Source organism: Sebastes umbrosus, chromosome 20, assembly GCF_015220745.1.
Source record: "Sebastes umbrosus isolate fSebUmb1 chromosome 20, fSebUmb1.pri, whole genome shotgun sequence".
Lineage (NCBI taxonomy): Eukaryota > Metazoa > Chordata > Actinopteri > Perciformes > Sebastidae > Sebastes > Sebastes umbrosus.
Genome location: NC_051288.1, coordinates 5,883,670 through 5,911,178, shown reverse-complemented (window position 1 = coordinate 5,911,178; position 27,509 = coordinate 5,883,670). Strand labels below are relative to the sequence as shown.

General features: G+C 40.1%; 2 protein-coding genes across 2 annotated transcripts in view; one reads left to right on the top strand and one right to left on the bottom strand.

The window, feature by feature from the left end:
- Positions 1–876: 876 nt before the first annotated feature.
- On the top strand, positions 877–4,959 carry desi1b (desumoylating isopeptidase 1b). Its single transcript, XM_037754055.1, has 6 exons — positions 877–1,290; positions 1,476–1,497; positions 1,649–1,718; positions 1,889–1,998; positions 2,963–3,085; positions 4,846–4,959. Exons 1-6 carry the CDS (start codon positions 1,203–1,205, stop codon positions 4,925–4,927), a joined length of 495 nt encoding a protein of 164 aa, XP_037609983.1. The 5' UTR covers positions 877–1,202; the 3' UTR covers positions 4,928–4,959.
- A 9,424-nt stretch (positions 4,960–14,383) lies between these two features.
- The window catches only part of shisa8b (shisa family member 8b), a 43,544-nt gene continuing 30,418 nt past the window's right edge, over positions 14,384–27,509 (bottom strand). Inside the window, exons 4-5 of the mRNA XM_037754068.1 lie at positions 20,988–21,101; positions 14,384–16,012 (exon numbers count right to left, since the gene is read on the bottom strand). Coding sequence (XP_037609996.1) covers positions 15,369–16,012; positions 20,988–21,101 — 758 coding nt within the window. The 3' untranslated portion in view covers positions 14,384–15,368. The remainder of the gene's footprint in view (positions 16,013–20,987; positions 21,102–27,509) is intronic.

The window sequence follows — 27,509 nt, the reverse complement described above, 5'->3', positions numbered from 1 at the left end:
TGTGGACACCGGAAGTAGGGCCCCCGCCATAAGTGATGGGAATTCAGGCTCTTTTTAGTGAGCCAGATCATATGGCTCAGCTCACCAAGAAGAGCCGGCTCTTTCGGCTCCCAAACGGTTCTTCATTTTTTACCACTTCTGCCTTTTATAATTCAGCCAAATTCAGCGCTGTTTTGATTTTTGATTAGTATGTTTGTGCATATATCACTTAAATTATTCAATATAATTATACTAAACCCCATAATTTCCAGAATATCATATTTTAAATGCTGCTTGATGCTCCCTGCTTGATGGTATGATCCATGTCTGTCATCACCTGATTGGTCCCACGGACGTCATTAACACAACATAAGATAAGATAAAATAAGATAAGATTAACCTTTATTAATACCCGGAGGGAAATTCAGGTGTCAAAGCAGCAACATCGGCAAACATCAGCAAACAGAGTAAAACACAGGAGAGGTAAAGGTTGTACATTATAAAAACATTATAAAAACATTATAAAAACAATAATAGAGATATAAAAGATACAGAGTGAATGAGTGGACATAGTGTGTATACAGTCCGTCAATGTAATATGTACATATGTGTTGTCTATAAAGTGGTATATAGGATGTATAGTGTAAAGTAAGTGCTAAGTGCGCCAGTGGTTAGAGTCCAAGATGGTTGCAGATATAGTGCATGTTTAAAGTTCTTAAAGTAACATTCAGTCACAGTCAGTGCGTGGAGTGCCCGTGGCGCGGAGAAGATCATCCTATTATTCTGCCTTGAATTAAGTAAAGAAAGAAAAAAAGAAACGGCTCTCGGACGGGAGCCGGCTCCCATCGTTCACTTAAAAGAGCCGGCTCTTTGAGCCAGCTCGTTCTAGACTGACTCATCACTACCCTCCATGCGAAGGCACTGTATTTGACAGTCATGTTATTGTTTACAGTCAGACAGTGACACAGCACCGCTGTCAGCACCCGGCACCCGGCTACTCTGGGATATTACTAGGAGATTTATATTTGCCACTTTATTTTTTACTTTTTAAATAGTTTATAGCGTATGTTTATATCCATAACTTGCACGATAAACTTTGTTATCGAAGTTTAGTTTGCTATCTACCGGTAAGTCAGCCGGCCACCTCTCGGTGTGACTCAGCTAACTAACTTTGTACTAGATCAGCTGCAGTTGTCATTTTGAAGTAACCAATTTGTGCCATAATGGACCAAACCGACTCTTACCCGGTGAAACTGTACATCTACGACATGTCCAGAGGCATGGCCCGACAGCTGAGTGCTGTCATGTTAGGTGAGTTTCTGACCAGCTAACCTACCTGTTGCTTGGCTTCATGAGAGCCGTGGACAGTGCGTCTGGGCCGGCGAGAGAAACCAGGAAAGAGCGGGGATGCTAATCGGGCCTGAGCTATTTTCTGCCTACTAATGCAATAAGTTCATTGTGTATTAATTGTGTATTTTTTTTTTTTATCATCACAGGGACACAACTTGATGGGATATGGTGAGTGCAGCTTTTTATAGCCTTATTTTTTTTATTATTAGTTATTTGTATTATTATTATTAGTCTAATCAAACTAAAGATCCTGTGAACTGTGGTTAAATCCTTTCATTGGCTTGTTTTTATTGGAATAATGTGTTTTGGTATTTTATAGGCACACTGGTATCGTGGTCCATGGAAAGGAGTTCTTCTTTATGGGAGAAGGCATCAGCAGTTGTCCCCCTGTAAGAATCAGTTTCAGCCTTTTCTCAAATGCAAAGCACATACTGTATGATATAAACACTTTCCCACTTTAACCACTCTACAGGAAAATACTTAGAAAGTAATGGATCAAGAAGTGTTTGGAACAAGGCATACTGACTGTGATACTGTGTCTATGTGTGTTGCGTTCTAGTGTGGCACACCCTTGGGTGAACCTGACTCCGTAGTGGACCTGGGCTCCACTGAGGTGCCTGCAGAGCTGTTTATGGAGTACCTGTTTTCACTGGCAGATTCAACATACAGGTAAAGGCTTCCATCTTAGTGGGACTATCCTGGAGATCAGGGTGGGAAGGGGTCACTTTGCCACTAATGGACTTTGACTAGTAATAAACATGTTTTAATTGTTTACTACCCCATAGTTTGGATGTAGGCTACAACTTCTTTTTTTCAGAAAGTCTTTCAATTTATTATGAAACATTCTCATCATACTCCAAATTATTAAATCAGGAATTTTAAAAACTTAAAGAAATAAAATCACAAACAATTGTGAGGCAAATGCATTGCTGCCACGCTAACCTTTTAAAAAAAACTAAAAAACATATTATCGCCTGGAAATTTCACTTGGTATGTATAGGCCATAATTCTTTTGCATTGAAAAAAAATATTTTTGACATCCTCTGTACTTTGTCTTAAATGCATTTAAAGTCTCACACTTCTCACAGTGGGCAACCTCTGCGGCTGTAAAGTGAAGCCAATGCGGACGTGCCTTTAAACTTGCATTCTCTCTAATAGCTAGCAGGGGGCGACCCTACTTCTCACTTGAATTATTACCTCAGTAAACATTGTAAACATGAGTTTATGGTCTCAATCGCTAGTTTCAAGTCTTCTTCAATCCAGCATGATGTTCATTTAGTAAATTATGGGCCCATTTAGAGTCAAATAGACCATAAAGCAGGGTATTCTTTAGGACCTGGCTACATTGTGATTGACAGGTCGCTACCACGGCGTTGTCCGTGTTTTCGTATTAGAACTTCAACCCTTTCACAGTGTGTTTTCAGTTCATTGGGTCACAGTGACTACGTCCACTTCTTATACACAGTCTATACATAGTGTTATCTCACCGTCAAAATGTCTCTTATCTTGTCTCCTCCTGCTGCTCACCCACCCTTCTCCACCCTGTCTGGTCTCTCGGTCTTCTCTCTGAATTTCTGTCTCTGTCTCCTCTCTTTCTCTCTTTCCCTCTCTCCTTCATTCTCTTGGTGCACAGAGGTGACAAGTACAACTTGTTTGAGCACAACTGCAACACTTTCAGCGACGAGGTGGCTCAGTTCCTCACGGGCAAAAAGATCCCATCGTACATCACAGACCTTCCATCTGACGTTCTATCCACGTAAGTCATTAATCACCATAAAGCTGTTCTTACATCGCCCGTGCGCTTCTCATTTTTCTCTCTGTCTCATTCTCTGTAGTTGTAGTTAAACTGCATCTTTGCTTATACTGATGTTGTCACAATACTAGAAATCCTGAATGTATATTTAATACCTAAAAAATGTATACCATTATGATTATCCAAACATATTCCACTAAGTGGTGGAGAACTCGGTTGCAACTTTTGAGGAGTTTTAGTGTCCATCTTTGCGAGTTTGGTTCCGTTCACTTAGTTTAGGTGAACTTGGACTCTGTTCAGGACAGGATGGTCGTTCAAATGCTGTCAGGTGTTCTACTCTGACTCTAATGACCTCATCCAGCCACCCAACCACATTAAAACACCAGAAAACTCTTGAGCACACATTGTGTGTTCATTTTGTTGGTTGGTACTTTTCTTGTGAACGTCTGACCAAACATAAATAACGGTAAGTGTAGGTGGGAAAATACAGATACAGTAGGGTTTAATAGAGTTTGATCTGCTATTACGGCATATGTCATTTTATTTCAGGGTAATGGTATATATCACAATACAGTAATTGTTCTGTAAATTCAATTCAGAAATGGTTTAAAATAACCGTACAGTACTTCATCATGTTTGATTATTTTCTTCTTTTATTTGGATCTTCCACACAAACAAAAACAACTGCCTCATATGAGACAACACTTGAATTAAAACAAAAGACTCAAAATAGTAAAAGTAATATTTTTTCAAAAATACCAGCCTGACTTCAGTCAGTGATATAAAAATCACACAAATTAGTATTTTAGAGTATACCAAAAGAAAAAGAAAATATGACTTTTACTGCAGGATTTGCTCACCTTTCATTTCAAACAGCTGATAAAACAAAATAAGCTACAGTGTGCAAACGTCTGGTTGTCATGTAACCAGAGTTCTTCCTCATCTTGGTTTGGTTAGGATGCTTCATCCTGCTCTGTGTTTACAACTTCACTCTCCTCCTCCACGTCTGCCCAAATCAAGTTACCTTGCGAAGCAGCTGGAGATCACATGAGAAATGCTACCGTGGTGGAAACAGTATCACCAAATCTCTACCGGTGGACACATTTCTACCTTTGCATGGTATATACCGTCATATCGCCCAACCCTACTAAAGACAATGTCAAACATCTTCAATATATACAGGTGTGAGTCCCTTCAAGGTCCTTTCTCAGAAATAGAAAGGGCTTGTGTGTTTGACTCGTTTTGCACCAGTGTTTCCCGATTTCACAGAGAGAAATCCCTTATAGAACACATGGAGTAAAGTGTAAGTAGAGAGGCAATTAGAAAAAAATAGGTATGGAAAAATAGTAAATTGCATCACTTCCCTCCAAATAAAGCCTGAGATGTACCGAACATCCCAGACTGATGATGACTTGTGTGCGAAAATGTGATGGTGGATTTTGTCTTTGATCAGTTCAACTGATACTTCCCTGAGGAGGTGACACTGAGACATATTACATTACCGCAATATATATGAATTATTAATATTACAGAGCAATTGCTTGCAATAGTACTGTAGTAAAGATGAATTTGTAGTTATAGTGACACTGTCTCTTTCTGGCTCTCTCTCTCCGTGTGCTACCCTCAATTGAAACACTGTGGTCTTGCTGTGCTCAATTTGTTTCCCTTCCCCCTCTGCGTAGCTCACATACTGTAAATTTGTTTAGACTTTCTTTAGGGCTTTTGATTTCAGTGTAACGGTACTGTCTGTGTTTCCTCTTTAGGCCTTTTGGCCAGGCTCTCCGTCCCTTACTGGATTCCATCGTCATAAATCCTGGAGGCACCAACATAACCGGACAGCGATAGACGGGCCATGCACATTAAAGGGGAACACCACCTAAATTAAGAATTTCAATATGTTATCTCCAACGCCTAGGATAGTACAATCAACATTTGCGAACATGAGCTTCTCTCTCTAAAAGCCAGAAAACAGAGACGTAAGTCTCAAACTTGTGATGTCATCAAGTATAAAGTCTGGAGCTGTAGTCAACCACCGGTTCTGAAAAGTGAAGCCAATGCGCAATAATTCTTTCTAATAGCCAGCAGGGAGCGACTCCTCTGGTTGCAAAAAGAAGTCTGATTGTATAGAAGTCTATGAGAAAATGAGCCTACTTCTCACTTGATTTATTACCTCAGTAAACATTGTAAACATGAGTTTATGGTCTCAATCTCTAGTTTCAAGTCTTCTTCAATACAGCATGATGCTCATTTAGTAAATTATGGTCCCATTTAGAGTCAAATAGACCATAAAGCAGGGGATGCTTTAGGGTATGGCTACCTTGTGATTGACAGGTCGCTACCACGCTGTTGTCAGGTCTGGGCGTTGTCCACGTTTTCGTCTTAGAGCTTTAACTCTTTCATAAGTGTGCTTTGAAAATGGCCATGCCAGTTTTTTTCTCGCCAAAATTTAGCGTAACTTTGGAGCGTTATTTAGCCTCCTTGCCGACAAGCTATCATGACATTGAGACCAATGGATTCCTTAGTTTTTTTAAGTTTCATATGATACCAGTATCTTCACTCTAGCCTTAAAACTGAGCCCACTACAACCTCTCAAAGACTGATCGATTTTGAAGAGATTAATCTAACCATTTGGCAGTACCTTTTCGGCCCACTAGATGACGCTTTGAGGCCCACCAGTGTGCCCCGGCCCAGTGGTTGAGAATAGCTGATCTATAATATATTTCCCTATTCATTGTCTATGGAGCAGTTCAGACTTTATACCCTATGACATCACAAGTTTGAGTTTTAGCACTTTAGTTTTTGGATTTGTGAGAAAGTTGTTCATGTTTAAAAATATTTTTGGACAGCCTTAGACCGTAGTAGTAACATGAATGAATTTTGAAAATGGGTCCTTTTAATGAAAATACTTTCATTCAAGTGTTTGGGTGAGAGTGGGACACTCGCCATCAGCCACCAGTCAGACCCTGATCACATCTCTGCCTTGTGGTTGACTGGTTGATCTTTGCTATAAGTCACTTTTCCAGTTAACAAGCCATCATTTGTACAGTCTTCTCTGAAGCTTTTTAAATATACATCATCCTATAAGGTGCTTCATTATGACAGTCTATTATGAAATGGGTTTCAATTAGATGACCTGTACAGGAAAATAAAGAGACAGGCTCCAAAACGGAGTGTTTCAGACAGAGAGTAATACAGGTATATTCAGACAGACAGTATGAAAAAAATAATGTGTTTTTTGAACATTAAACCATGTTCTAGTAGAAACCCAAAATACATGCATAAACCTGAAAATGAGCATGATATGTCTCCTTTACCGCAGTCCTCTAAACAGTTTTTTTTTCTTCAAACTCCATCCGGGTCTGTATCAAAGTACACATAATAATACCTGTTCTCCTAATCATATTTCTTTTAACATGTGATTTTCTGTTTTGATTTTTTTCCCCTTGTGGTCATTAATAATAATGTCAGGACTGCACTCCAAGAGCAAAACCAGAGTAAGTGAAAGTTAAAAGGAAGGAAACCCGTTTGTCTTCTTTAGTGTACACATGTGTAACCTCTGAGATTCTTGCTTCCCTCAGGAACATCTAAGATCATAGGATTGTGTGTTTTTTTTGTTTTTTTTAAATACAGGACCAATACACTCGTACAATTTACTTGCCTAGACTTGATGAATTTATAAAGACAGATTGTTACATATCCAGCAATTGTGCCTAATACCACTGAATATTGAAGTTTTGTATTGTTTGTATTTAAATCATTAAGCCAGGCCTATACGATTATATGTACAGCAGGTGTTATGCAAACAGCCACTTAACCTGCAAGGATCCCTCCTTGAAAAAAAAATAAATATATTGTTGATTGTTATTTTGAATATATTTATTGTTAGTATTGTTTAATCTATTGCTATTACACCTACTTGATTATGCTTAAAGGGTGTCTGTTTAAAACGTATTAAATTGTCTCAAATGTAATCTTACATACATGCACGAGGCCTTTAAAATCACTTATAATTCTCATAAATTGGACTGTAAAAGGTCTTGGGTTTGATTAAAATATTTAATCTGAAAAATGACTCATCACTGTTCTCAAATTTTAACAGCACAATCTATGCAAACTAATGATAAGAACATGAGTTTTTATAGGATAAGGAGCGAGCTGCCATTAGATTGGTTGATAGGATTTTTGTAGTATCAGGAACAGCCACATGGTGGCACTGCAGGCTCACTGCAGCGCTGGCAGCTAGTTTATGCCACCCACGATACATCAAGGCAACACATACATCTTTGATGTGTTTACATTTGTAGAATTGACGGGTGAATCGCTGGTTACTGGGACATGTTTGTGATTGCCGCTGCTTCAAATCCAGGCTGGGAAAACACTGCAGATGTACTGTAACTGCTGTCATTTACCTCCAACTATTCAAGAGGAGCTGTGGCTGACAGTGAGACAGCATTTGTGCTCTCAATCTCCTGTTAATTATAGCACTATTTACTCTTAACAAAGAGTTGGTAAAAGTCGTCTCAAATTGGCTCTTAAAGCCATATGGACTAATTATGATGTTTTGCTGGTAACTTGAGCCAACAAAGAACTACTGATTTGCTGTCATGTTGTCATTAAGTCTTTGGCTGCGGGGACTTCTGTCTGTTCAATGTGTGGAGTATTTAGCCGATCCAATTAAGGTGCCTGCTGCTTGTTGTTGGGAGTGTTTTGCCCCAAAAGAATGAAAGGTCCAACATTACTTCTTTCATACAAACACAAAGCCTTGCATTGATTTTTACAATCTTTAATATTTCATATCATCAAAAAGTGGCATCAGTTGCTAAACAATCCGCTGCAAAGAACATTTTCTAGAACATTTTGGGTATAAATGAGCTGTTTTGTTGTAATAAGAAGTACAGGTACATACAGTATATACATATTTTTTGCTACATACTGTATATCACACCAATACACTTTGGATTTACTTGGCTATTTGTATATATACATTTATCATAGCTCTGTCCTCTTATATATTCTTTTGTTGAACTACTCCAAGACGATGTACTGCATTGGTTAATCGTGCCAAAGTGGGATGAATTCCCTTCTTTCTCTTGCTGCAAATAAACTATTCTAATGCAGTTAAATAGTGACAGCCCAGTATCTGTACACATCACTAAATATCTTCTCTGCATGTGTAAACCAGTTTTAAACAAACTGCTGCACGCTCAATTCATCCTCACCGCTACTTGCTTTTCTACAGCGTCCCATTTATTGGTCAGTATTATGCAATCGCACAATAGAAATGTTATCAATGCTTTAGACAGCCTGTCTGCTTTATAGTTGCTTTGTCCTACACTACAGTTCATTTGTGTCACTGTGTTTTCGCCACTAATGTAAAAACCCCACTGCAGTAATGTGACATACAGTACAGTAGGCCTACTTCATCCTCCTCTATTGCACATTAGAAAATTGCACAACTCTGATGTAGATCTCTCTATACATCGTGTTTCATGTTACTAAAATCATTAACATGAAATAATATATTCTGTTAAAATCTGAAAGCAGTTATAATAAATACTCTTCGACTCAAAATGACTTACAGCCCTTATTCAAACAAAATACATAGGAAATTACATTAAATCAACATATTTACACAATATTCATAAATAAAGCAGAACACATGATTTTTCCAATGATGTTTGCACTACATTAAACCTAAAAAAAATGTTCAAAAATAATTGACTCAAAACTCCACACAAGATGTGAAACATTTATCATAAATAGATGAAAAAGAACAGAGGGGTACCGTTGTTTTAGGTGGGGAAAATGCATGATTTCATACCAAGAACAACATTGGAAGCACTTGTTCACGTAAAAGAACTAAACTTCTATTGCTCATAAAAAAAACAGATTTTGTGTCTCTAAACCAGCAGATCTCAACATTTTTAATTCACAACATCAAGAGGAAATGATTCCTGCCCAGGATCCTTTGCTGCATTGGTAACGACAAAATGACTTTTGTTTTTAATCAGGAGGAAAAGAGATGTGCTCGGTGAAAGGGCGACAAGTGTTTGGTTTCTTGACCAAAGCATCCGTCATTTGTGAACATGAGCTTCTCTCTCAAAGCCAGAAACCAGAGAAGTAAGTCTCAAACTTGTGATGTCATCAAGTATAAAGCCTGGAGCTGCTCCATAGACCAGCGCCGCATCCGTAATCGCATACTACGCACTACCCAATATGTGTACTATAGTTCAACATACCTTTGTATGTATAAACGGTAGTATGTGCCTTTTTGTACACACTGAGCTGTAATTACCACGTCACTTCCTGAGATGCGTAACCATGGTAACGCGCGCTAACCTCGTGACCAAACGATGCTGAACTAATTGAAAAAATATATTACGCCTAGCAAAGTGAAATCTTAATACTTACACTTAAATTGGAGCGTTATTGACGTTACAGAGCTGTCCGTCAACGTCTATTATGAACGTTGTCTTCCCTAACGCATTGCATTGTGGGATATTTATGCCAGCTTAGTGTCCAGTTTTGCATACGGTAATAGTTCACCGGAAATAGTATGCAATTCATTTCGGACATACTAAAAAATCTCACATACTGTTTTAGCGTACTAAATAGCATGTTAATGTGAAATTTCAGATGCAACAAATGAATGGGAGACTGATTTCGAGGACCTAAAGATTTTTTCTTTTTTATACCCAAATGAGCTTTATTCTATTTTGGTATACTCGGTTGTGAAACATAAAATGTTCCCATACTCAGAACATCCCCCTGGGTGCTCTCGCCGTCATCTATAACATCGCTCCCCACTCATTGTCTATGGAGCAGTTCCACACTTTATACCCTATGACATCACACGTTTGAGTTTTAGCACTCTAGTTTTTGGATTTGATTGGAGAGTTGTTCATGATTACTAATATATTTTGGACTGTCTTAGACCACAGGAATAACATGTATGAATTTTGAAAATGGGCGTAGTTCCCCTTTAATGTCATTTTTTTAACGCTCCTCTTCTAGAACTTGTTAAAACGTACGGTGTAGAGAATTAAAATCTGAGAAACAAAGAAAGTGATGGTAAGTTTTTTTTTGGTGTTTGTTAGTGAATGAGAGAAATGGACTCAGTCTGCAGCAAGATGCTCAAAAAACATCACCTGTCGACTGTCTTTGAGACACTGTGGTTCACCGTGTGTGGATTGGGGGTAATGAGGGCGAAGGAGTGTACTTTGTTGTGGAGAGGCAGATTTTGGCAGTGGGACAGAAAACCGATCGTATTCCATCGTCAAAACTCATATTTTCTGATATCTCTGTGGAGTTATCTGGTGCCACCTAATGGCATTGTTCAAATATACCATTCAAAACTCTTGTTGACAACTTTCCAAAAAAATATACTTAATAGATGCTTTTACCTGCAGCAGTTTATTCCTGGTTAATGAATCCTTATACACAGTGTCGATGCCTTGCTCTACTCGCATAACTACACAGGAGGGTTCAATCCTCTCGTGTGAAAAAAAGAACAAAATGGGATTCATCCATAGGAAGTAAACTGCAGCAGAGGTTTAGCGTGTGTGTAGTTAAAATTAGTTTAATATCTACATATGTTGCAGCCAGGCTAACAAAAATAATTTATATTCTTATTTATACTTTGTTAATGTTATTCTGATTTAGGTGTTTTGATCTCTTATATATAAAAAAACCCCATTATGGACACGTTTTCAAAGGCTAGAGCTTCTCTAAAGAATTCTCCTGGGAAGAATTAGAACTTCTTTTATGTTGTGCATTTTCTTAACGCATCTATAATCAATAATTTTCCAATAGAACTGGATCCAGTGATTAGTGTAATGTCAAGGGGGTCACTTCAAGAGCTGAGAATTATAAACTCTGTAGTTCCCCTCAACTCTATGGAACATTTTAGCGTCTTTCAGCTCATTGTTTCGGTTTTCCAACCAGCAGCTTTACTGTTTTGGTTCACTCTCACCAGTCTCACAGCATAAAAGCTCTAAAAAAACACTGTTCACTACCCGTCAAGCACTAACGTCAGAAAGACAAAGTTAGCGACCACCTAGTGAACATAGGGGAGCGCTTAGTAGGTAAATAGCCGGATGGATATTTCCTTCAGGAGACAGCAGACCAAATGGATGACCCCGTCCAGCGTGACACGTCCGGCTCACGAAACTTGGACCAAGCTTTCAAACTAGGCGATCTGGTTCTAAAATTAAACGAGATTCAGCAGTGGCATCATAGCCTATTTCTGACTTTACTCTTTACTCTCACGCAATGTTTTTGGTGGATTGCTTAGACGGAATAAAAGTTTACGAGCAGGCCGCCGTGTTGTTTCCTGTTTGAAACGGCTAGCAGAAGACCAGGGACCAATAAGGTGCATTCAATGATATAGGGTGCGTCACCTCTTGAACAGCCAGTTGAGTGGAGCAGTGCGTCCCCTAGTGTCCTCTCTGGACCTGGTGGACATGTAGCGCTGGATTTCACATTATAGAAATGACCACTGACTATTTGTGTTACAATTTAGCTAAAAATTCACAGACTAACCGTAACCCGGTCCAGCCTTATGCTCGGTTTTGACTGAGTCTTGTTTTCCAGTGGCCACTTGTGGCAAGAAAAAAATCCCCAGCAGCCCAAAAAGCATTTTCCCCATAGACCACCATTGTAAAAAAGACGTCTGTAAAACTGTTGACATAACACCTCGAACTGCAAACAAGGTCGATTATGACTCTTTCTATTATGAATTTTTGATCAATGGAGGTTTTATATTTGTAAAACTTTCATTGAGCCAATAAAAGCGATTTGAACATCTGTGACGTCATCACAATGTAAAGTCTATGGGCTGAGTGGGAACTTGTGGGTGAGGCCAGGCGGGCAATTCTCATTGGAATGAATAGGCGCCATCTTGGGGTCCAGTATCCAGTTCTTATAATCCATCCATGGACGGGCTCAGTGGAAGAGGACCCGCTCCCTATGTAGATATGAAGGGCTCATCCTAACCTAATTATACACTACTGAAAACATAATAATGAATATTATATTCCATTTCTGCCAATAGATCCCCCTCAATCCTACACACTGGTCCTTTAATAAGGTGTTTGCCAAACTTACTTGATAACATGTCCTGCATCTGGGAAGATGTTAACCTAACAATGTTCTCTTTTGTTGCCTTGAGGATGGTGGTTGCTTTCAGATGTTGGACTTCTTTAATATACAGCATGATATAAAAGGATTTGAGGAAGGTTGAGCTGCAGCTCAGACTTGAGCTGTTGTCTCTCAGGAAAACGGGACATTTGAAATTTAGTTTGACATGTCCGACCCATTTTTTCCTGCATAACTTTGTGTGGCTGTACGGGATTGTGACGTCTCAGGTAGCATCTGTGTATCTCTGTGTGACAAAGCTAACACCAGAATTTGATTTGGCTAAATATGGTGAATTTGTATGATGTTTTATAGTGTTTATATGGGTGTACTTTAGCGAGAAGGAGGGGTTTGGTCATTTAGTTATATTTTGTGATTTATTACTTGTGTTTGTTCTTTCTGTTTCACCTCTTTTTGCTCGACTCTTAATTCAGCTGCTACAAAAGCACCTCACGCTGTGACTGTGTGCAGTGTTTCCGGACACATGTGCAATCATTGTTAACAGTTCACTTCATTGTGCAGTTCCTGAGGGTGTTGCAGCCGTAAACTTTTACCAACAAGTCTTGCATTAACTGTTGCATGTTCATAGCAGCTGCTCTGCACACTGCCCTTTGCTGTACGGGCTTCAGAGACGAGAGGAGAAATGTTTAACGCTCCAGGCCTGGAAGTGCCTCAGCGAATTCCCCTGCAATGGTGCCCGCGGGTTGGAAATCGCACACAGGCATCCACACACTCTCTGTTATAACTCGGACAGCTTAGCAGTGAGAGAGCCAGATCCACAGTGACTCCTTCCCTTTTCCCATCCCCCGAGGAACGAAAACACGCGGCCATGTTCATTTGTTTTTCTATTTTTCCCTTCCCTCTCCTCCCTTTCTCTCCTTTTCTAAAGAGTCCCAGCCTCTGGCTTTTACACTGTCCCTCTCTTCCCTCCTCTCCCCTCTCCCTGGCCGGGGATGGAGGCTGATGGGAGCTGACGTGATGGTGGCATTGTCCTCACCGTCAAGTTAATGTGACCCCGGGGATGCTGTCCCTGTATGCTTGGCCTGATGGTACAGAATGCAAAGCGCTTCATCGTGGAAAGAGGGTGGGAGAGGCCCAGAGGGGTGAGAGAGAAACAAGGCGAAAACAGCTGTGCATGGAGGTAGACTGACTGAGAGATGTAAAATAGTAGAGGTGTTTTTACAAGAAGAACAGGAGGGAACTTATCAAAAGACTGCACATAAAGGCATCTACGGGGTCTGGAAATGACCTGAACTGTGTTACCTTGAGATGATTGATGATTACACTGGAACTAAATGGTTTGTGATCTATAGATTACAATGACAAATGTCCAGCGTATCTAAAACAAATAAAAACTGGAATGCCTGGAATTTAGATATCCTACTTGGTGAAATGTAAAATCAAATGGTAGTGTGCTCTAACTGGGGCATCACTTGAAACCCCCTATGCTCCATTCATGTTTAAAATACACCCCACTCACTGGAGTTATGAAGGACTCCCACATTTCTTAACTACCCCTGCAAAACATTTTAGTGAAAATATTGTAATCTCATGTTTGTGCCAAAAAGGAAGTGATAAGAAGCTTATTATTCCACTATCTATTATAGGAATATATTAACTTTTTCACTTAATGTTTCTGATTAAATTTCTGATCGAATTAGCTCGCTAATGTACAGGTCCCTGGGGACCTTCACACACCGGGGGGTGTTTATTTCATGCGATTAATTTGCACGTTAATATATATTTTTGGAACTGTTGTTTTTGTCATGATTACTTTCACACATTTTCTGAGCTTTCGCACCGCGAATAAAGGCGTCAACCAATCACGTTGTGCAGAACGGAACGGAACGGAATAAAATGTTATAATGTGTGCAACTATAAACTGTTAAAATAACATCAATTATAGCATTACTAATAATTAGTAAACATTATTAATTATTATTCCATTGTTTGTTAGCAGTAAAATAACTATTAACTGAGTCTGATTAACTATCAATTTACCATTTATAAATGATGGTTATTATAAAGTGTTACCGAATAATAATCTGTTACACACGTATTCCTATCGCTCAAAAATACTAAATTTACCCATTCCCTTCTGTGTTTCTGTAATCTCTTCTTTTTTTTGGGCCGTCGGACTACACTTGTATAGGTTGCCATTTTTTTAATCTCGTGCCGCTGTCAGGCGTATCGTAGCAATGCTGAGACAGGCTGAGGGACGACAGATCAGGAGGGTTTCCTTCTATCTCATATAAATCACCCATAATCTTAATCTTAATAGTCTGACCTGTAATATTTCTCTCCCATAAATTTGCACTGAATTGATTCTCAACAATACGTAGCAAAGTGCATCCCTTATCAGTTCAATATAGAACAGGTCTTTTAGTTTAATTCTCCTTATTTTACGGGGATGGTTTGCAACCCTAGGTGGCCCACAGAAACTAATCTCAGAGGTTACAAACCACATTAACATTGAAATAGCTGCGTGTTAGCACTGAATGGCTGTTTGAATTGACAACAATTGGAAATATGGCCTTTGGCTGCAGTTTTTGTCACTGCCAGGCTCATTGTGAAACGTTTTTTTTTTCAACAACAAAATCTAACCGTGAGCCAGGTTGTTATTTTGCAGCCACATGTACCGATGACCTACTGTACTGAAACTTAACTGGAGTTACCTGGCTAACACAAACGCACTGTTTGTTCCTGCCAAATGTGACAGGAAGCCAACATGTAAAACCTTTTCACAGATAAAATCAAGCTTGCTCCCTTTTCTAAGAGTTCTGTTCTCCTATCCCTATTCCTATAAGGATGTTACAACCACAATGAAACCACAAAAACTGTAGTGGTTGAGATCTCTGAAGGCTGTGTGACCTATAGGAGCCTGAGAGTGGTAGATTTCCTTTCATCTATATACGTTATATGAGCAATGAACAAGACCCTTGCTGGAGTCCAATAATAACCATTACCTAAACTGTAAAGAGTGGTGGTTCTACTTATCAAAACACCCCTTTTCATCTCGTCAATCTGAATGTGTTTAATATCCCTCACCTGTTGGGCTGACTGTCCCAAACTCTGGCGTTTGGCTAACACCAAAGCTTTTTGTTAGTGTGTGTGTAACATTACAGCAGGCTGCTCTCTGAGGCCTCGGCGCTCAGACGGTCACCTCAGTCGTACTGTGGGTGGAGTAGCTCTTTGCCCTGTTGTGGTGGTAGTAGGAAGGTTGAGATGGGTGTTGCCCCTGTACATGTTGACCCTGTACGTGCTGACCCTGTACGTGCTGCCCCTGTACATGCTGCCCCTGTACATGCTGCCCCTGTACATGTTGCCCCTGTCCCTGTCCCGCCCCACCTCCAGCTCCTCCGTACATCCCTCCATACGGCTGGCTAAAGACATCCGGTATGTTCTCTATGCTCTGCTGCCTCCGGGTCGAGTAGCCGTGTCTCCGAGTGGAGCTGTGCATGGAGGAGGGGTTTTGCCCCGGTTGGGCAGCAGAGGCTTTCCCCGGGGCGGAGGCCTGCCTGTGGACGCGGCGGCCGGTCGGCTCCCACGCTGTGAACGCCGAGCTGGAGAGCTGCGGGTGCGTGGTGGTCTTGGGGATGCGAGAGTGCTCCAGGTGGCTGGAGGGGATGGAGATGGAGAGGGGGGCGTGGAGGTCATGGTGCGCCGACTGGTGGATGTATGATTTCTCTTTGGGCGGAACAGGCACAGGCTGGAAGGCAGGAGGCGCCACGGGCTGGTATTGGGAGAAGTCCATGAGAGGGAAGCTCTTGTAGTAGCTACGAGACGCACTGTGTGCTGTAACGAAGAAAAGGGCTGAGTGAGAAAAAGTAACATCTAAACAGAGCATTCATCTGTAAATTAAAGAACCATTTTGGTTTATTACTACTTAGTGTTTTTTGTAGTTTTGGACATCATGTCTATCTCAGTTAATTGCGGAAAGAAACACTAGTGGGTTTGCCAGATTAGCCTGACTCATTTGGCAGAAAAACATGAGTGTGAAACTGTCAGCTGTAAACAGTTTACAGACCAACTTCCTGGTTGAACTTTGACTTACCGTATTTACTGTAGTTGTGAGCAAACAGTTTTTCTGTGCAATGAGAGAGACATTTTAGTTATGTAGGAGGGTAAAATGATTTACATACTAAAACATAAACTGTCGGTTTATTTTCAACCTGTTTGATCCACTTACCGCTCTTTTCTTGCCCTGTCAAACTTCAATTTAACCAAATCTCAATTACTTTAGTGATTACAATGCTATCTGATAGAAACAATTGCCAAAGATACAAAAATAAAAAAAAAGTTGGAATAAACAGGAGTAACCCTTTAATTTACTGTAGTATGCTCCGTTCTTAACCTTTAACAATTAGGCCAGTATAGCAAACACATGCTATGTTTTGCCTCCTTAAACTTGTTTATACTTTAGAGTCATTTTCAATTTGTCACAGTTTGATGCATATCTGAGTCACATGCAGAAGCAGCCCAAAATGAACTGCCAGTGTGCAAACACAGAGTCTGTCATTGTAGGAACACTGACGACTGAATCACACTTAATCCATGATGCATTTATGTTGGGACCTCCCGGCTCCAACCTGTCAGCAATGTCATCTTCTTTTGCTCCTCAAAGTCTTTTAGAAACTTTTAAAGGGAGACCATGCAACTTTTGAAAGAAGAAATTAAACATTCTTCTTCATACAAATGAAAACTTAAATCCATAAAACCCAAACTCCATTTAATGCACTCAGGGGTTTTTGCTGCTTCAGCCTCACTTGGTTTGGTATGACCAGTAGGGCTGGGTATCCATACTCAATACCTTTTCAAGGTATCGACCAAAATAACCCAGTAGTATCGAAACTTTTCCAGTCAAACAATACCTGAAATTGATCCTTTTTGTGCCCAGATCTGGGAAAAAAAGACTATTTGTATGGTTTTGTTTGCAGCTAAACATTCTTCGTTTTAATGTGACGTGATTGGCCCACTACCACAGCAGCTAGAACCCGAACAGCCGGGATTGTCTGCCTGTACACGGCTCTGAACACGGAGATGTCTGAGCCGGTGGCTAGCAGCTAACTGTGCTAACAACGTAAACAGCATTATCAACGGCAACAGCCCCCTAAAATAGCACCCTTAAAAAAAAAGAAAAAGAGGGAAAGAAACATGTCTGTGATCTTCTGGCATCTGATCTAATCAGTTTGAACACACCTTGGAATTCACCAGGAGTCATAAAATCAGTTTCCTGCAACACTTTTGGAATATTAAGCATCTATTTGGTGGACATTTTAAAAAAGGTCTGCCACGGCCCTCAGACCCCAAATTACTAGTGCCCCGATATCTATATCTTTTCATAACATTTGAACCTACATCTGTGCCAAATGTGTTGCTTTTATCACAAAATGCACATTTGCTGTGCTTAACTGCCCTACTAAAAAACTAGAAGGCAGCAAGGAGTAAGTAAAGGTTTAACAGGGGGAGGTGAACATTTGAAGGAAAGGGTCAATTGACATGATAAGGGACAGAATAACAAAAAAAAAAACACAGTAGTGCTGAGTGGGAAGGGTCAGTGTGAGCCATCAGAAGCAAAAAAAAAAGAGGTTACTTTTTCTCCCATTACAAATAAATTGGACTTTGATTGTCCAGAAAAAAAAGAAATTACTTTAAGTGAGTGGAAAGATAACACACACGGAGAGAATCAGAAGAAAACGAAGGATGGTCAGGATGAGGGGGAGGGTTTGAAGAAGATTAAAGGGGAAAGCTGGTGATTTAAGTATTTCCAATTGGCGTATGCCCTGAAGGTGAATCCTAGCGGTATTCCTCTCTCGCTGGAATACGAGAGGGCAGAAGGCAGGGGGAGCGATGAGGAGGGAGAAACTGAGGAGTGCAATGGAGATGATGGAGGTAGGCTAAAGGTATCATGTGTGTCAGGATGTGGGGACATTGCAATGATGGTTTATAAATACCCTCGCCCTGAGTATGGAGAATGCACGTGCATGCGCGCGCGTGTGTGTGTGTGTGTGTGTGTGTGTGTGTGTGTGTCATGGGCTAGCGTGAATGTCACAGAGGATTATTTAAATATACAAAAAACTGAGGTCATCGCCGCTAGCTTCCTGGCTACATGAACAATAACCTTGTCTCTGTGTGTGTTTTCATCATTTTTGTCCGAAAGTAGGAGTCCACTAACAACAGCTGTTTGTTTTCATCCTTTTTTTTTTTTTTCAAAAGCTGCTAGTTTTTACCCAGATGATTTCATTTAAAAATAGTTATTAAAACTTTAAAATAAATGTTCATATGAAGTTTTCAGAACATCTGAATGTCCTTTTTGCAGTCAACCGGAAACATTACACCTGGAGATGGCGTTTACAACTATAGAAGCCCTAAAAGGACATGATTCAAACGATTTTTTTTTAATACCGTTAACTCGAGAGAGAAAAAAAGCTTTGTTATCTCGAGATAATTAACTCGTTATCACGAGAAAACAAACGGTTGTTTTCTTTTATTACTTCTAATGTTTGGGTCAAATAAGCCAACGTTAAATGCATTCCAACAACCCCGATCGAACTGACAGCGATGGACTTGGTGAAAGTCAGCGGAAGGATACACGTGTGACTACGTCTGGTTTCAAAATAAGGTGTTAACAAGGGTACATACAATATATGTAAATAAGGTTAAATTGATTATATTCACAAGCAGTATAAAGTGTGTGTGTTCCTTATAAATTAAAAAGAAAATACCAATAAATTGTGAGGGAAATCTTATTCTTTGATTTTTGGTTGCTTGAAAAAAAAAAGAATAATTCCCGACAATGACTGATACTTTTGAGTTTAAGACATCTCTGACAGCATACAGACACTGTATGCTGTCAGCTCCATCTGGGCAGTTTGCTTTTACCGTTGGCTGATTTGACCCAAACACGAAAAGTAATAACAGAAAACAACCTTTTGTTTTCTCGTGATAACGAATTAATTATCTAACATCAAATAGCTAGCAAGCTTAATCTACCTTGATAAGCAGTGATTGGCCTTTGGCTCACTTTTAGAGGATTGTTTTGTTCTAATACCTGGGGTTGGATGTAGTTATGTACACTATTACACCCACTACTATTCAAGGACATGTGCGTGTGTGACCTTTGCTGACATGAAGCGGTCTGTACAATCACCTGGTAAAAACCCTACAGCCCTACTTTTCCAGGCCGTAGCTTTGCAGTTACATCACAAATCTCTTACAAAACCACATGTGTATAGGCATCATAAAAGTGCAATGAAAAAACGTACAAATAATGACCAAAAGTTAGAAAAAGTGTAAATTTATTGCATTCAGAAGAGTTGTGCATAAAGAGAATAATCTGATTGGATAGATTTGAGTCCATTTGTGATACTGTAAATTATCTTTTTAGCCTTGGGCTACAGTATATCCCTGTTCATACTCAATAGTTTACTCAATAGTGAATAGTAAATTGGGATTTGGGACAATCATGAGCCATTTTTATTTTGTGCCATCATTGACTGTGACTGTAACTGGTTTAGTGCTGCATAACATCTATTGAATGTGAAGCTTAGCATTGTGAAATATATTGCCCAAATGGTACAAATCATAGTAACGCTTAACTAATACTTTACTAATGCATGACTCATGATGATTTAATGCATGTATTACTGCAGGATATATCATGAATTCCTGATGATCAAGCCACTATGTCTTTATGTGATTAGTTCACACTTTATTCACAGTTACTTCATACATTAAATGATATGCGACCATTGCGATATTTCGTTCCATTACTTTCTCTTTTAACCCTCTGAGACCCACAATAGACCCGTTTTTGTCTTTTTACAGGGGATCTTTAGGGGGACCAGACCAGACTCATTTCGCGAAAATAGTAATTTTACCTCGCAGAACATGGGAGTTTGTTGGTCTACCGCTGAATCGATTGGTTAGTTTGTTGTGTTATTGTGTGACTTTCAGATCCGAACTAGTGTGGCGTCTACAGCAGTACATTGCTTAGCTTCCGTGCCGGTACTCCTGTCTGCTTCTACAAACTGGGAGCGTTAATACACTGACCATAAGGATGTATATATACTGTACATGTAGCAGCAGCATCATCATGCAGAAATCTACGTCAGGTCACGTGGGAATTTTTTTTAGAAGAGCTTGGGAAAATAGCATTTTGATGACGAACACCACTGGGAAGCTACAGATGATATAAAAACCTAAAAAAAACCCCAAACAAAACAAAATAATGGACCTGCCCTTTAAGGTAAATTTTTATTTTGGTGTATAATTAAAATCAAAGTGAGGACATTCACCAGTCACATAGTTTTCATCACGTTTGCCCCAGTAGTGTCTTCCTGCTCAAGAGCTCCAGTGCTGCTCCCAGAGGTTCTGTTGCATGAAATACATGTATTATAGAGCTCTGCCTTCGCAATGACCTGCGCTGTCTGGTTAGACTCTGCTGGAAAATAGTTGCACAGTGATCTTGGCCTCAATAAGATCATAGTGCTAGTTCCCTAGGCTTGTCTGTAGGCCACGAGGAACTGTGGAGTAAGTCTACTGTAATCAATCAATCACTCAGTCACATTTAGAGACGATTATCCACCCAATCAAACCACGGACAGGAACTGCGTGGGCTCCTCTTTAAGATCAGCTCTCTGTTTGCCAAGAGGCAGAGAGACCCTCGTCAGTTGACAGCTCCTGAACTGCCGTCCTACTGTACTCTAAAGGTTACTGTGTCAGTTGGAGTCAGCATCATTTTGGGTGTGTGTTTGTGTGTCCAACTTACCCACAGCTTTGAGGGAGGTATATTTGTTGAGTCCCACTGTGCTGTGGTTGCTGTGCGGGTGTGGAAGCCCTTGTCCAAACGGCCCGTAAGCTGAGTTATTCAGGTGGTACTGTTCTGGGGAGAGACGAGCAAACAGAGAAGCAGTCAGTTGTTGGTGATCACAGTAGTCCAGAGTGTGTCCTGTCTCATATATACAATTTATGTTTCACAACCTTCCTTAAGCGATTTAAAGATGATGTAATCAAACAGTTGCCATATACAGAAAAGAAATACATTTTAAAAATGCTGGCATTGAACCATGGCTGGATTAACCCCTTAGGTAGCTCTGGAGCATTAATGTGCTGAGGGTCCCTACTTACTAACATTTCCTTCCACTCAGTGCAGTCTATAAGCAGCCTGTCACCTTCAAGTTACCCAGCTTGTACCTCAGACTACTCATGGCAGATTCACTACAATTTGCCTACAGCCCCAGATCCAAACAGAGAATACTGCCTGCCGAAAGTTTGATGTGTGCCAGTTGATTTGTGGTTATTGATTACACACATTTATTTGTGAATATGCGGCATGTGAGCACAATATAAACTAAATAATAAAGGTGTTAAAATTTGATTTTAGCCCCTTTCCCACTGGACAAAAAACATCTGGCTTTTGTCTTTAGTGTGAAAGATCACAATCAATCAGCATTCATCCATCCATCCATTATATGTAACTGCTTATCTTATTCATGGCTGGAGATGATCCCAGCTGACATTGGTACAAAGGCAGGGTACACCCTGAACAGGTCGTCATACTATCACAGGGCTGACACATAGAGACAGACAACCATTCGCGCTCACATTCACACAATAGGGCAATTTTGAGCCAACAATGAACCTAACCTACATGTCTTTGGACTGTGGGAGGAAACCGGAGATCCCGGAAAAACCCACGTCAACACTGGGAGAACATGCAAACTTCGCACACCCGGGTTTGAAACTGCAACCTTCTTGCTGTGAGGTGGCAGTGCTAACAACTACACCACCGTGCAGCCCTATCAGCATTCATTCCTGGGACAAATATCTCTGCAGTAGTAATGGGGATTTATCGGCTCCAGCTCAGATTGGCAGTGACCAGATGACCCCTTTTCGCCCCCTTTTCACCCCTTTTCTGGTGCGATGCTATGTGACGTCCGTTGAAGTGAATATATAATTAATAACATCTCCTCAAAACCACCAGACTCCAGTCAGACAGCAGTCATTTTATCTCGCTGATTGCTGTAAAACACACTTCACAAAACCGACTTTGTTAGTCTTTCCACTGTTCCAACAATCACCAACTCTGGTTTGAGAGTTTAAAAAAGAGACTAAGTAAGTAACAGGTATGAAAAAGGAGTAACTACTGTAACATTTTTGCAATTAAATCAAAACTGAAGACAATCCAACTGACACACAGTGAACTTGGAGCTTTTGGGGAACATGGGTGTCTGGGCTCCGGGGTGCAGCTGCCTGCTTTGCCTGGTCAGGAATCCAGCATTGCATTGGACGATCAGAAACATCGTCACTGAATTGAATACAGGGTCGCAGGGTCAAAAGTGTTGTTACTGGTTTGAATGGCCACACTTGAAGTAGGCGAGAATCAGCGTTGTGTCTAGAAGGTAACCCACGAATAAAAAAAAACTTGCAAAAAGTCTCACGAGACTCGCTGCCTGACGACCTATCCTAACCTCAAACATTTGAGGTCAATGCCTAACTTTAACCATCTCGCGAGAGTTTCACAACTTATGGGTTACCTTCTAGACACGACCGAGGAATAGAGAGCCTGCGGGCATAGAGAGGGTCAAGACGAACTGTATAAATGGGGATAACGTTGATTGCATTCTTTCCTCTAAGGCATTAATGGTGATGCACTCGTATGGACATAGAAAATATAACAGAAGTAACTGTGTGAAGAATGAAAAAAGAGAGTTGGAGAAAGAAGTTCAATCCCTGTATACTTTCTCACCTTTGCACACCTAGCCAATCCCTGCATGTGTGGGTGACGCAACCCCCAAAACTTGTTGAAAGCATACTGACACCTTAAGCCGACAGTTGGCCGTCGAAGCTGCCGGGTAGCATTAAGCATGCCTGACAATGATCTCTTCTTCTTTGGGAGTCGGGGATTTCACTCATTTACTGCTGGTGTTCTTTATTTTTTATTACCTCCATCTTTTTTCCCACAAACTTAAGACCACAAGCTAACAATGCAACTACAAAGCAAATAATTAAGAGTGTTCACAGTGCGCTGAACATGGTTGGCTAATTTCTTTGTTTGTCTCTACAGGATGATTTTTGGATTATAATACAGAACACTGAGGAGTTATTTTGCTGTCAAGCAAGCGCAAATGTGCGTGCATGTTGGCGGTCAGCTGGTTGTCTGCTTTCATTGCAGTGTGCAACCTTTGTTTTTGTTTTGTGATACCGGTTGGACCGGGGATCTCTCTCACATACATAAATGCCGGATTAGCATGAGTTATCTCCCTTTTACCTCGAGGCTGGTGACTTTGGGTGAGACAGCGGCCCCAAACCCTGACGGCCAGCCAGTCCCATGCTAAATGAAGTGAGGTTAATGAACAATGGAACAAACTAGCTGAGAGAGTGAAGCCCCGGCTATTAGCATTAATGAAGTCCATTGATGCAGCCAGCGCACTTGATGTCAGCCTCAGGGATGGATGGGCACACATGTAGCGCTCACGAATGTCCACACTGACACACACACACACAGAGAGACAACAACGTTTATAAGGTCATTTGGATGAGAGCAACAAAATTTGTGATAAATAGCATTATTGTTTTAACATCTTCATCCTATAAAATGTGTGTTTCTGTGTGTGTCAGTGCCTCTTTGTGTGATAAATTGGCAGTAAAGCGTATTGATATGCTCGCCAATCATAGACTGTATATTAGAAGTGGACATAGCCAACTTGCGTCACCCATTGGTTTGTGGACTGCCGTTTTGAAGCCTCGAGTTTGGCATTTTGGCCGTCGCCATCTTGTTTTTTTGCAACCAGAAGTGACACGAGAGAGTGGAGCTACGTACAACCGAACAATAATAAATAACAATAATGATAATAATAACTGTAATAATAATAATTAATGAACTGAAAACACACTGTGAAAGGGTTAAAGTTGTAAGACGAAAACACGGACAACTCAAATAATTATGATGATACATCAGATTTTTATATATATATAGCGCTTTTCAAAGTTCTCAAAGACGCTTTACATATTGTAGAATAGAATAAAGAACAAGCAGTAAACTCTTTAATACAGACAGAAAAGATAAGAAATAAAAAGAAAAGATTAGAATAAAATGTGTCGACTAGGACGCATTGGTAGCGTCCTGTCAATCACAAGGTAGCCATGCCCTAAAACATCCCCTGCTTTATGGTCTATTTGACTCTAAATGGGACCATAATTTACTAAATGAACATCATGCTGTATTGAAGAAGACTTGAAACTAGTGATTGAGACCATAAACTCATGTTTACAATGTTTGCTGAGGTAATAAATCAAGTGAGAAGTAGGCTCATTTTCTCATAGACTTCTATACAATCAGACTTCTTTTTGCAACCAGAGGATATAGAATATAAGTTTAAGGCACTTCAGCTTTAGCTTCACTTTTCAAAACCCACTGTCAGCAATCAGATTTGCCATGCACAAGTCAAATCTATTTGCGCATGTGTGTGTGTGTGTGCCTGTGTAGCACTTGGAAGCATATAGCATCATAGACAGAAGATTTCATGACATCTGTGACTGTCAGTGTTAAGAAACAGGTGTACATGGCACAACTTCTGAAAACTAATCACTGCACGCACACACACACACATGAAAGAGTGAGAGAGTGTCATGTGTGGTTTAGGTGATGCAGAGAGACAGAGAGATGTGGAGGATGGATGGCAGGATGTTCTGGTGGAATAAATTAGAAAATTATGCTAAAGCCAGAGGGGTGGAGAAATGTCAAGAATTAGTCTTTACAGTAACAACATTGCACTTACAACTCTGAGCCTCTACCTTAATCACTGCACACACACACACACACACACACACACGCACACACTATTATCAATGTGCTGTGTGCTGTAGTTTAAGCTGATTAGCTTGGAGGATGTTTCACATGTTGTAATATGCATCGTGTGTGTGTGTGTGTGTGTGTGTTTGTGTGTGTGTGCAGACACAGGATAATCATCCAGTGTATTTCAGTGGTGCTGACCTCTCATCATGTGCCAGATTAGCGGATTAAGAGGAAAAAAAACTTTTTATACTGTCATCATCATCATCGTCTACTACCTTCTTATCATCGTCTATTGTTCCTTATGACGTTGCTGGAGCAGCAATAAATGACTGATTAAGACACAGCGGTATCATATTAACTGGTTGTCATGAGAAGCTCAGGTCTTTGGAGTTTTCTCTGTGTGTGTATGTGTGTGTGTGTGCGTTCTCCACTCAGCATCAGATTGCACTAATGTAATAAATTTCAGATTTAAAAACTCTACTTAACTCTGATCACTGGTAGGAAAATAACTGGTCGTCCTTTGGCGATTTTAATATTTTATATAATTTTTATTGTCAAATTTCTACGGTACCTTCACATCTTTCTCCCGGGCTTGTATCAAGTCCTTCTTCAAGTGATTTTGGTATCTAAATTTGAGATTGCTGGCAAACTAAAAAAAAGGTGACCGAAGCAGAAGGACAACCATCGCCATCATGTCGGCTGTGGCTAATGCATGAGCTAATGCAAAACACGAAGCATAAAGTAGTAGTAAGATGGAGCTCAGAAATGGAGGACCAACTTATTGATTTGTGGCGACAACACAAGCGTTAATTTAACATGACGTCATCCATTAATTAAATTTTTTCTTCGTGAATTTTCAGAACAAAGTAGTGCAAAAACAAACTACTGCCTGTCCGTTATGTTTGTTTACACTAAAGTCACGTTTGATCATGAGAAATTTTGCGAGATTCACATTTTGTTGAGTCAGGAGTGGTTGTTCATGAATGGAATCCGTATGTGTGTGGTGTGCTGTTTTGTTCAAATCGTTGCTCACCACACACTATATGAACAAAACTGTTTTATTTATCATAACATGTCGTTATGTGTGGGGTCTCTAACATTTACAAAATCGGTTAAGATTTGAAAAATCTTTACGTGTGGACCAGCCTTTAGCTGTACCCAGGCTACCACAGAAGATTCTTAACACAATTTTGCATTGAGCTTTGGAGAAAATAAGAAATTTGCTTTGATTTTCTCAAAAATTCAACTAAATTTTTACCATTTTGTGCCTTAATTTTACAGGAAGTGGTACACATGATGCCCATGCTGATGTCCTCATGCCCATGTGCACATACACTCACTCACTCACTCACGCAGAAATACAAACAAGACCAATTAATGAGTCTGTCTGCTTGGCCAAACCCTCTTTTAGGGTACAAGGTTTGAATGATTGCGTAATGAAGTAAGTATGTAAGTGTGTGTGTGTGCAAGCCAATACATAAAACAGGAACTGGGGGAATTAGGAGAGGTTCTGGTTCGGGGGGTTGTGGATTTTAAAACTCCAGCATGGCTGCACATATTAATTTCTCCATTAAGCACCACCGAGTGAACGTCTGGCATCGGGATCTTTTAAGCGCAGAACAAGAGGGCAGAAATGCTGCTTAATGAGTTATGTAATATCTTCTCTCTCAGTGGGAATTGCAGACAGCGGTCGATTGAGGTGTACAACGGAGAAGATCAGGCTTCCTTTGTATCATTCTGTCTAAACGATTCAGGAGTTTAGAAACAGGCTGACACATCTGAGGGACGAAGAGAACGACTTGGTCCAGAGTGGACTGGAGACGGTCACATGTGTGTGTTGCTCAGGCATATCACCAGTGGTGGAAGTACGCCGATCCTTTACTTAAGTAAAAGTAGTAATACCACAGTGTAAAAATACTCTTATTACAAGTAAAAGTCCTGCATTCAAAATCGTACTTGAGTAAAAGTACTACCAGCAGAATGTACTTACAGTATCAAAAGCAAAAGTGCTCACTATGCAAAAATCTTATCAGCAACATAACTGAAAACACCAGTGAGGGCATGCCAGGCCTTTATACCAACATACTTAAACACATGTTTAAGAAGTTGATCATATGTTTTGTATGTCAAATCAAAGTAACTAGTAATTTAAGTCTGATTTGTTGTGAAGTAAAAAGTACAATATTTCCCAATGAAATGGAGTGGAGTAGAAGTACAAAGTAGTATATTCTTAAGTAAAGTACAAGTACCTCACAATTGTACTTGAGTAAATGTATTGAGTTACTTTCCACCACTGCATATCACAAAGGCCAACGTGGAAACGTGAAAACGTGAATGGTCCTATCTAGAGTAGGGATGCACCGATACCAATATTGGCTCGGATATCGGGCCGATACTGGCTCAGTGACAACGAGGCTGACCTATTAAATAAAATTCTATATTTATATACTAAATACATTATATGCTGCAATTTCGATTCCTGTTTAAGTTTTG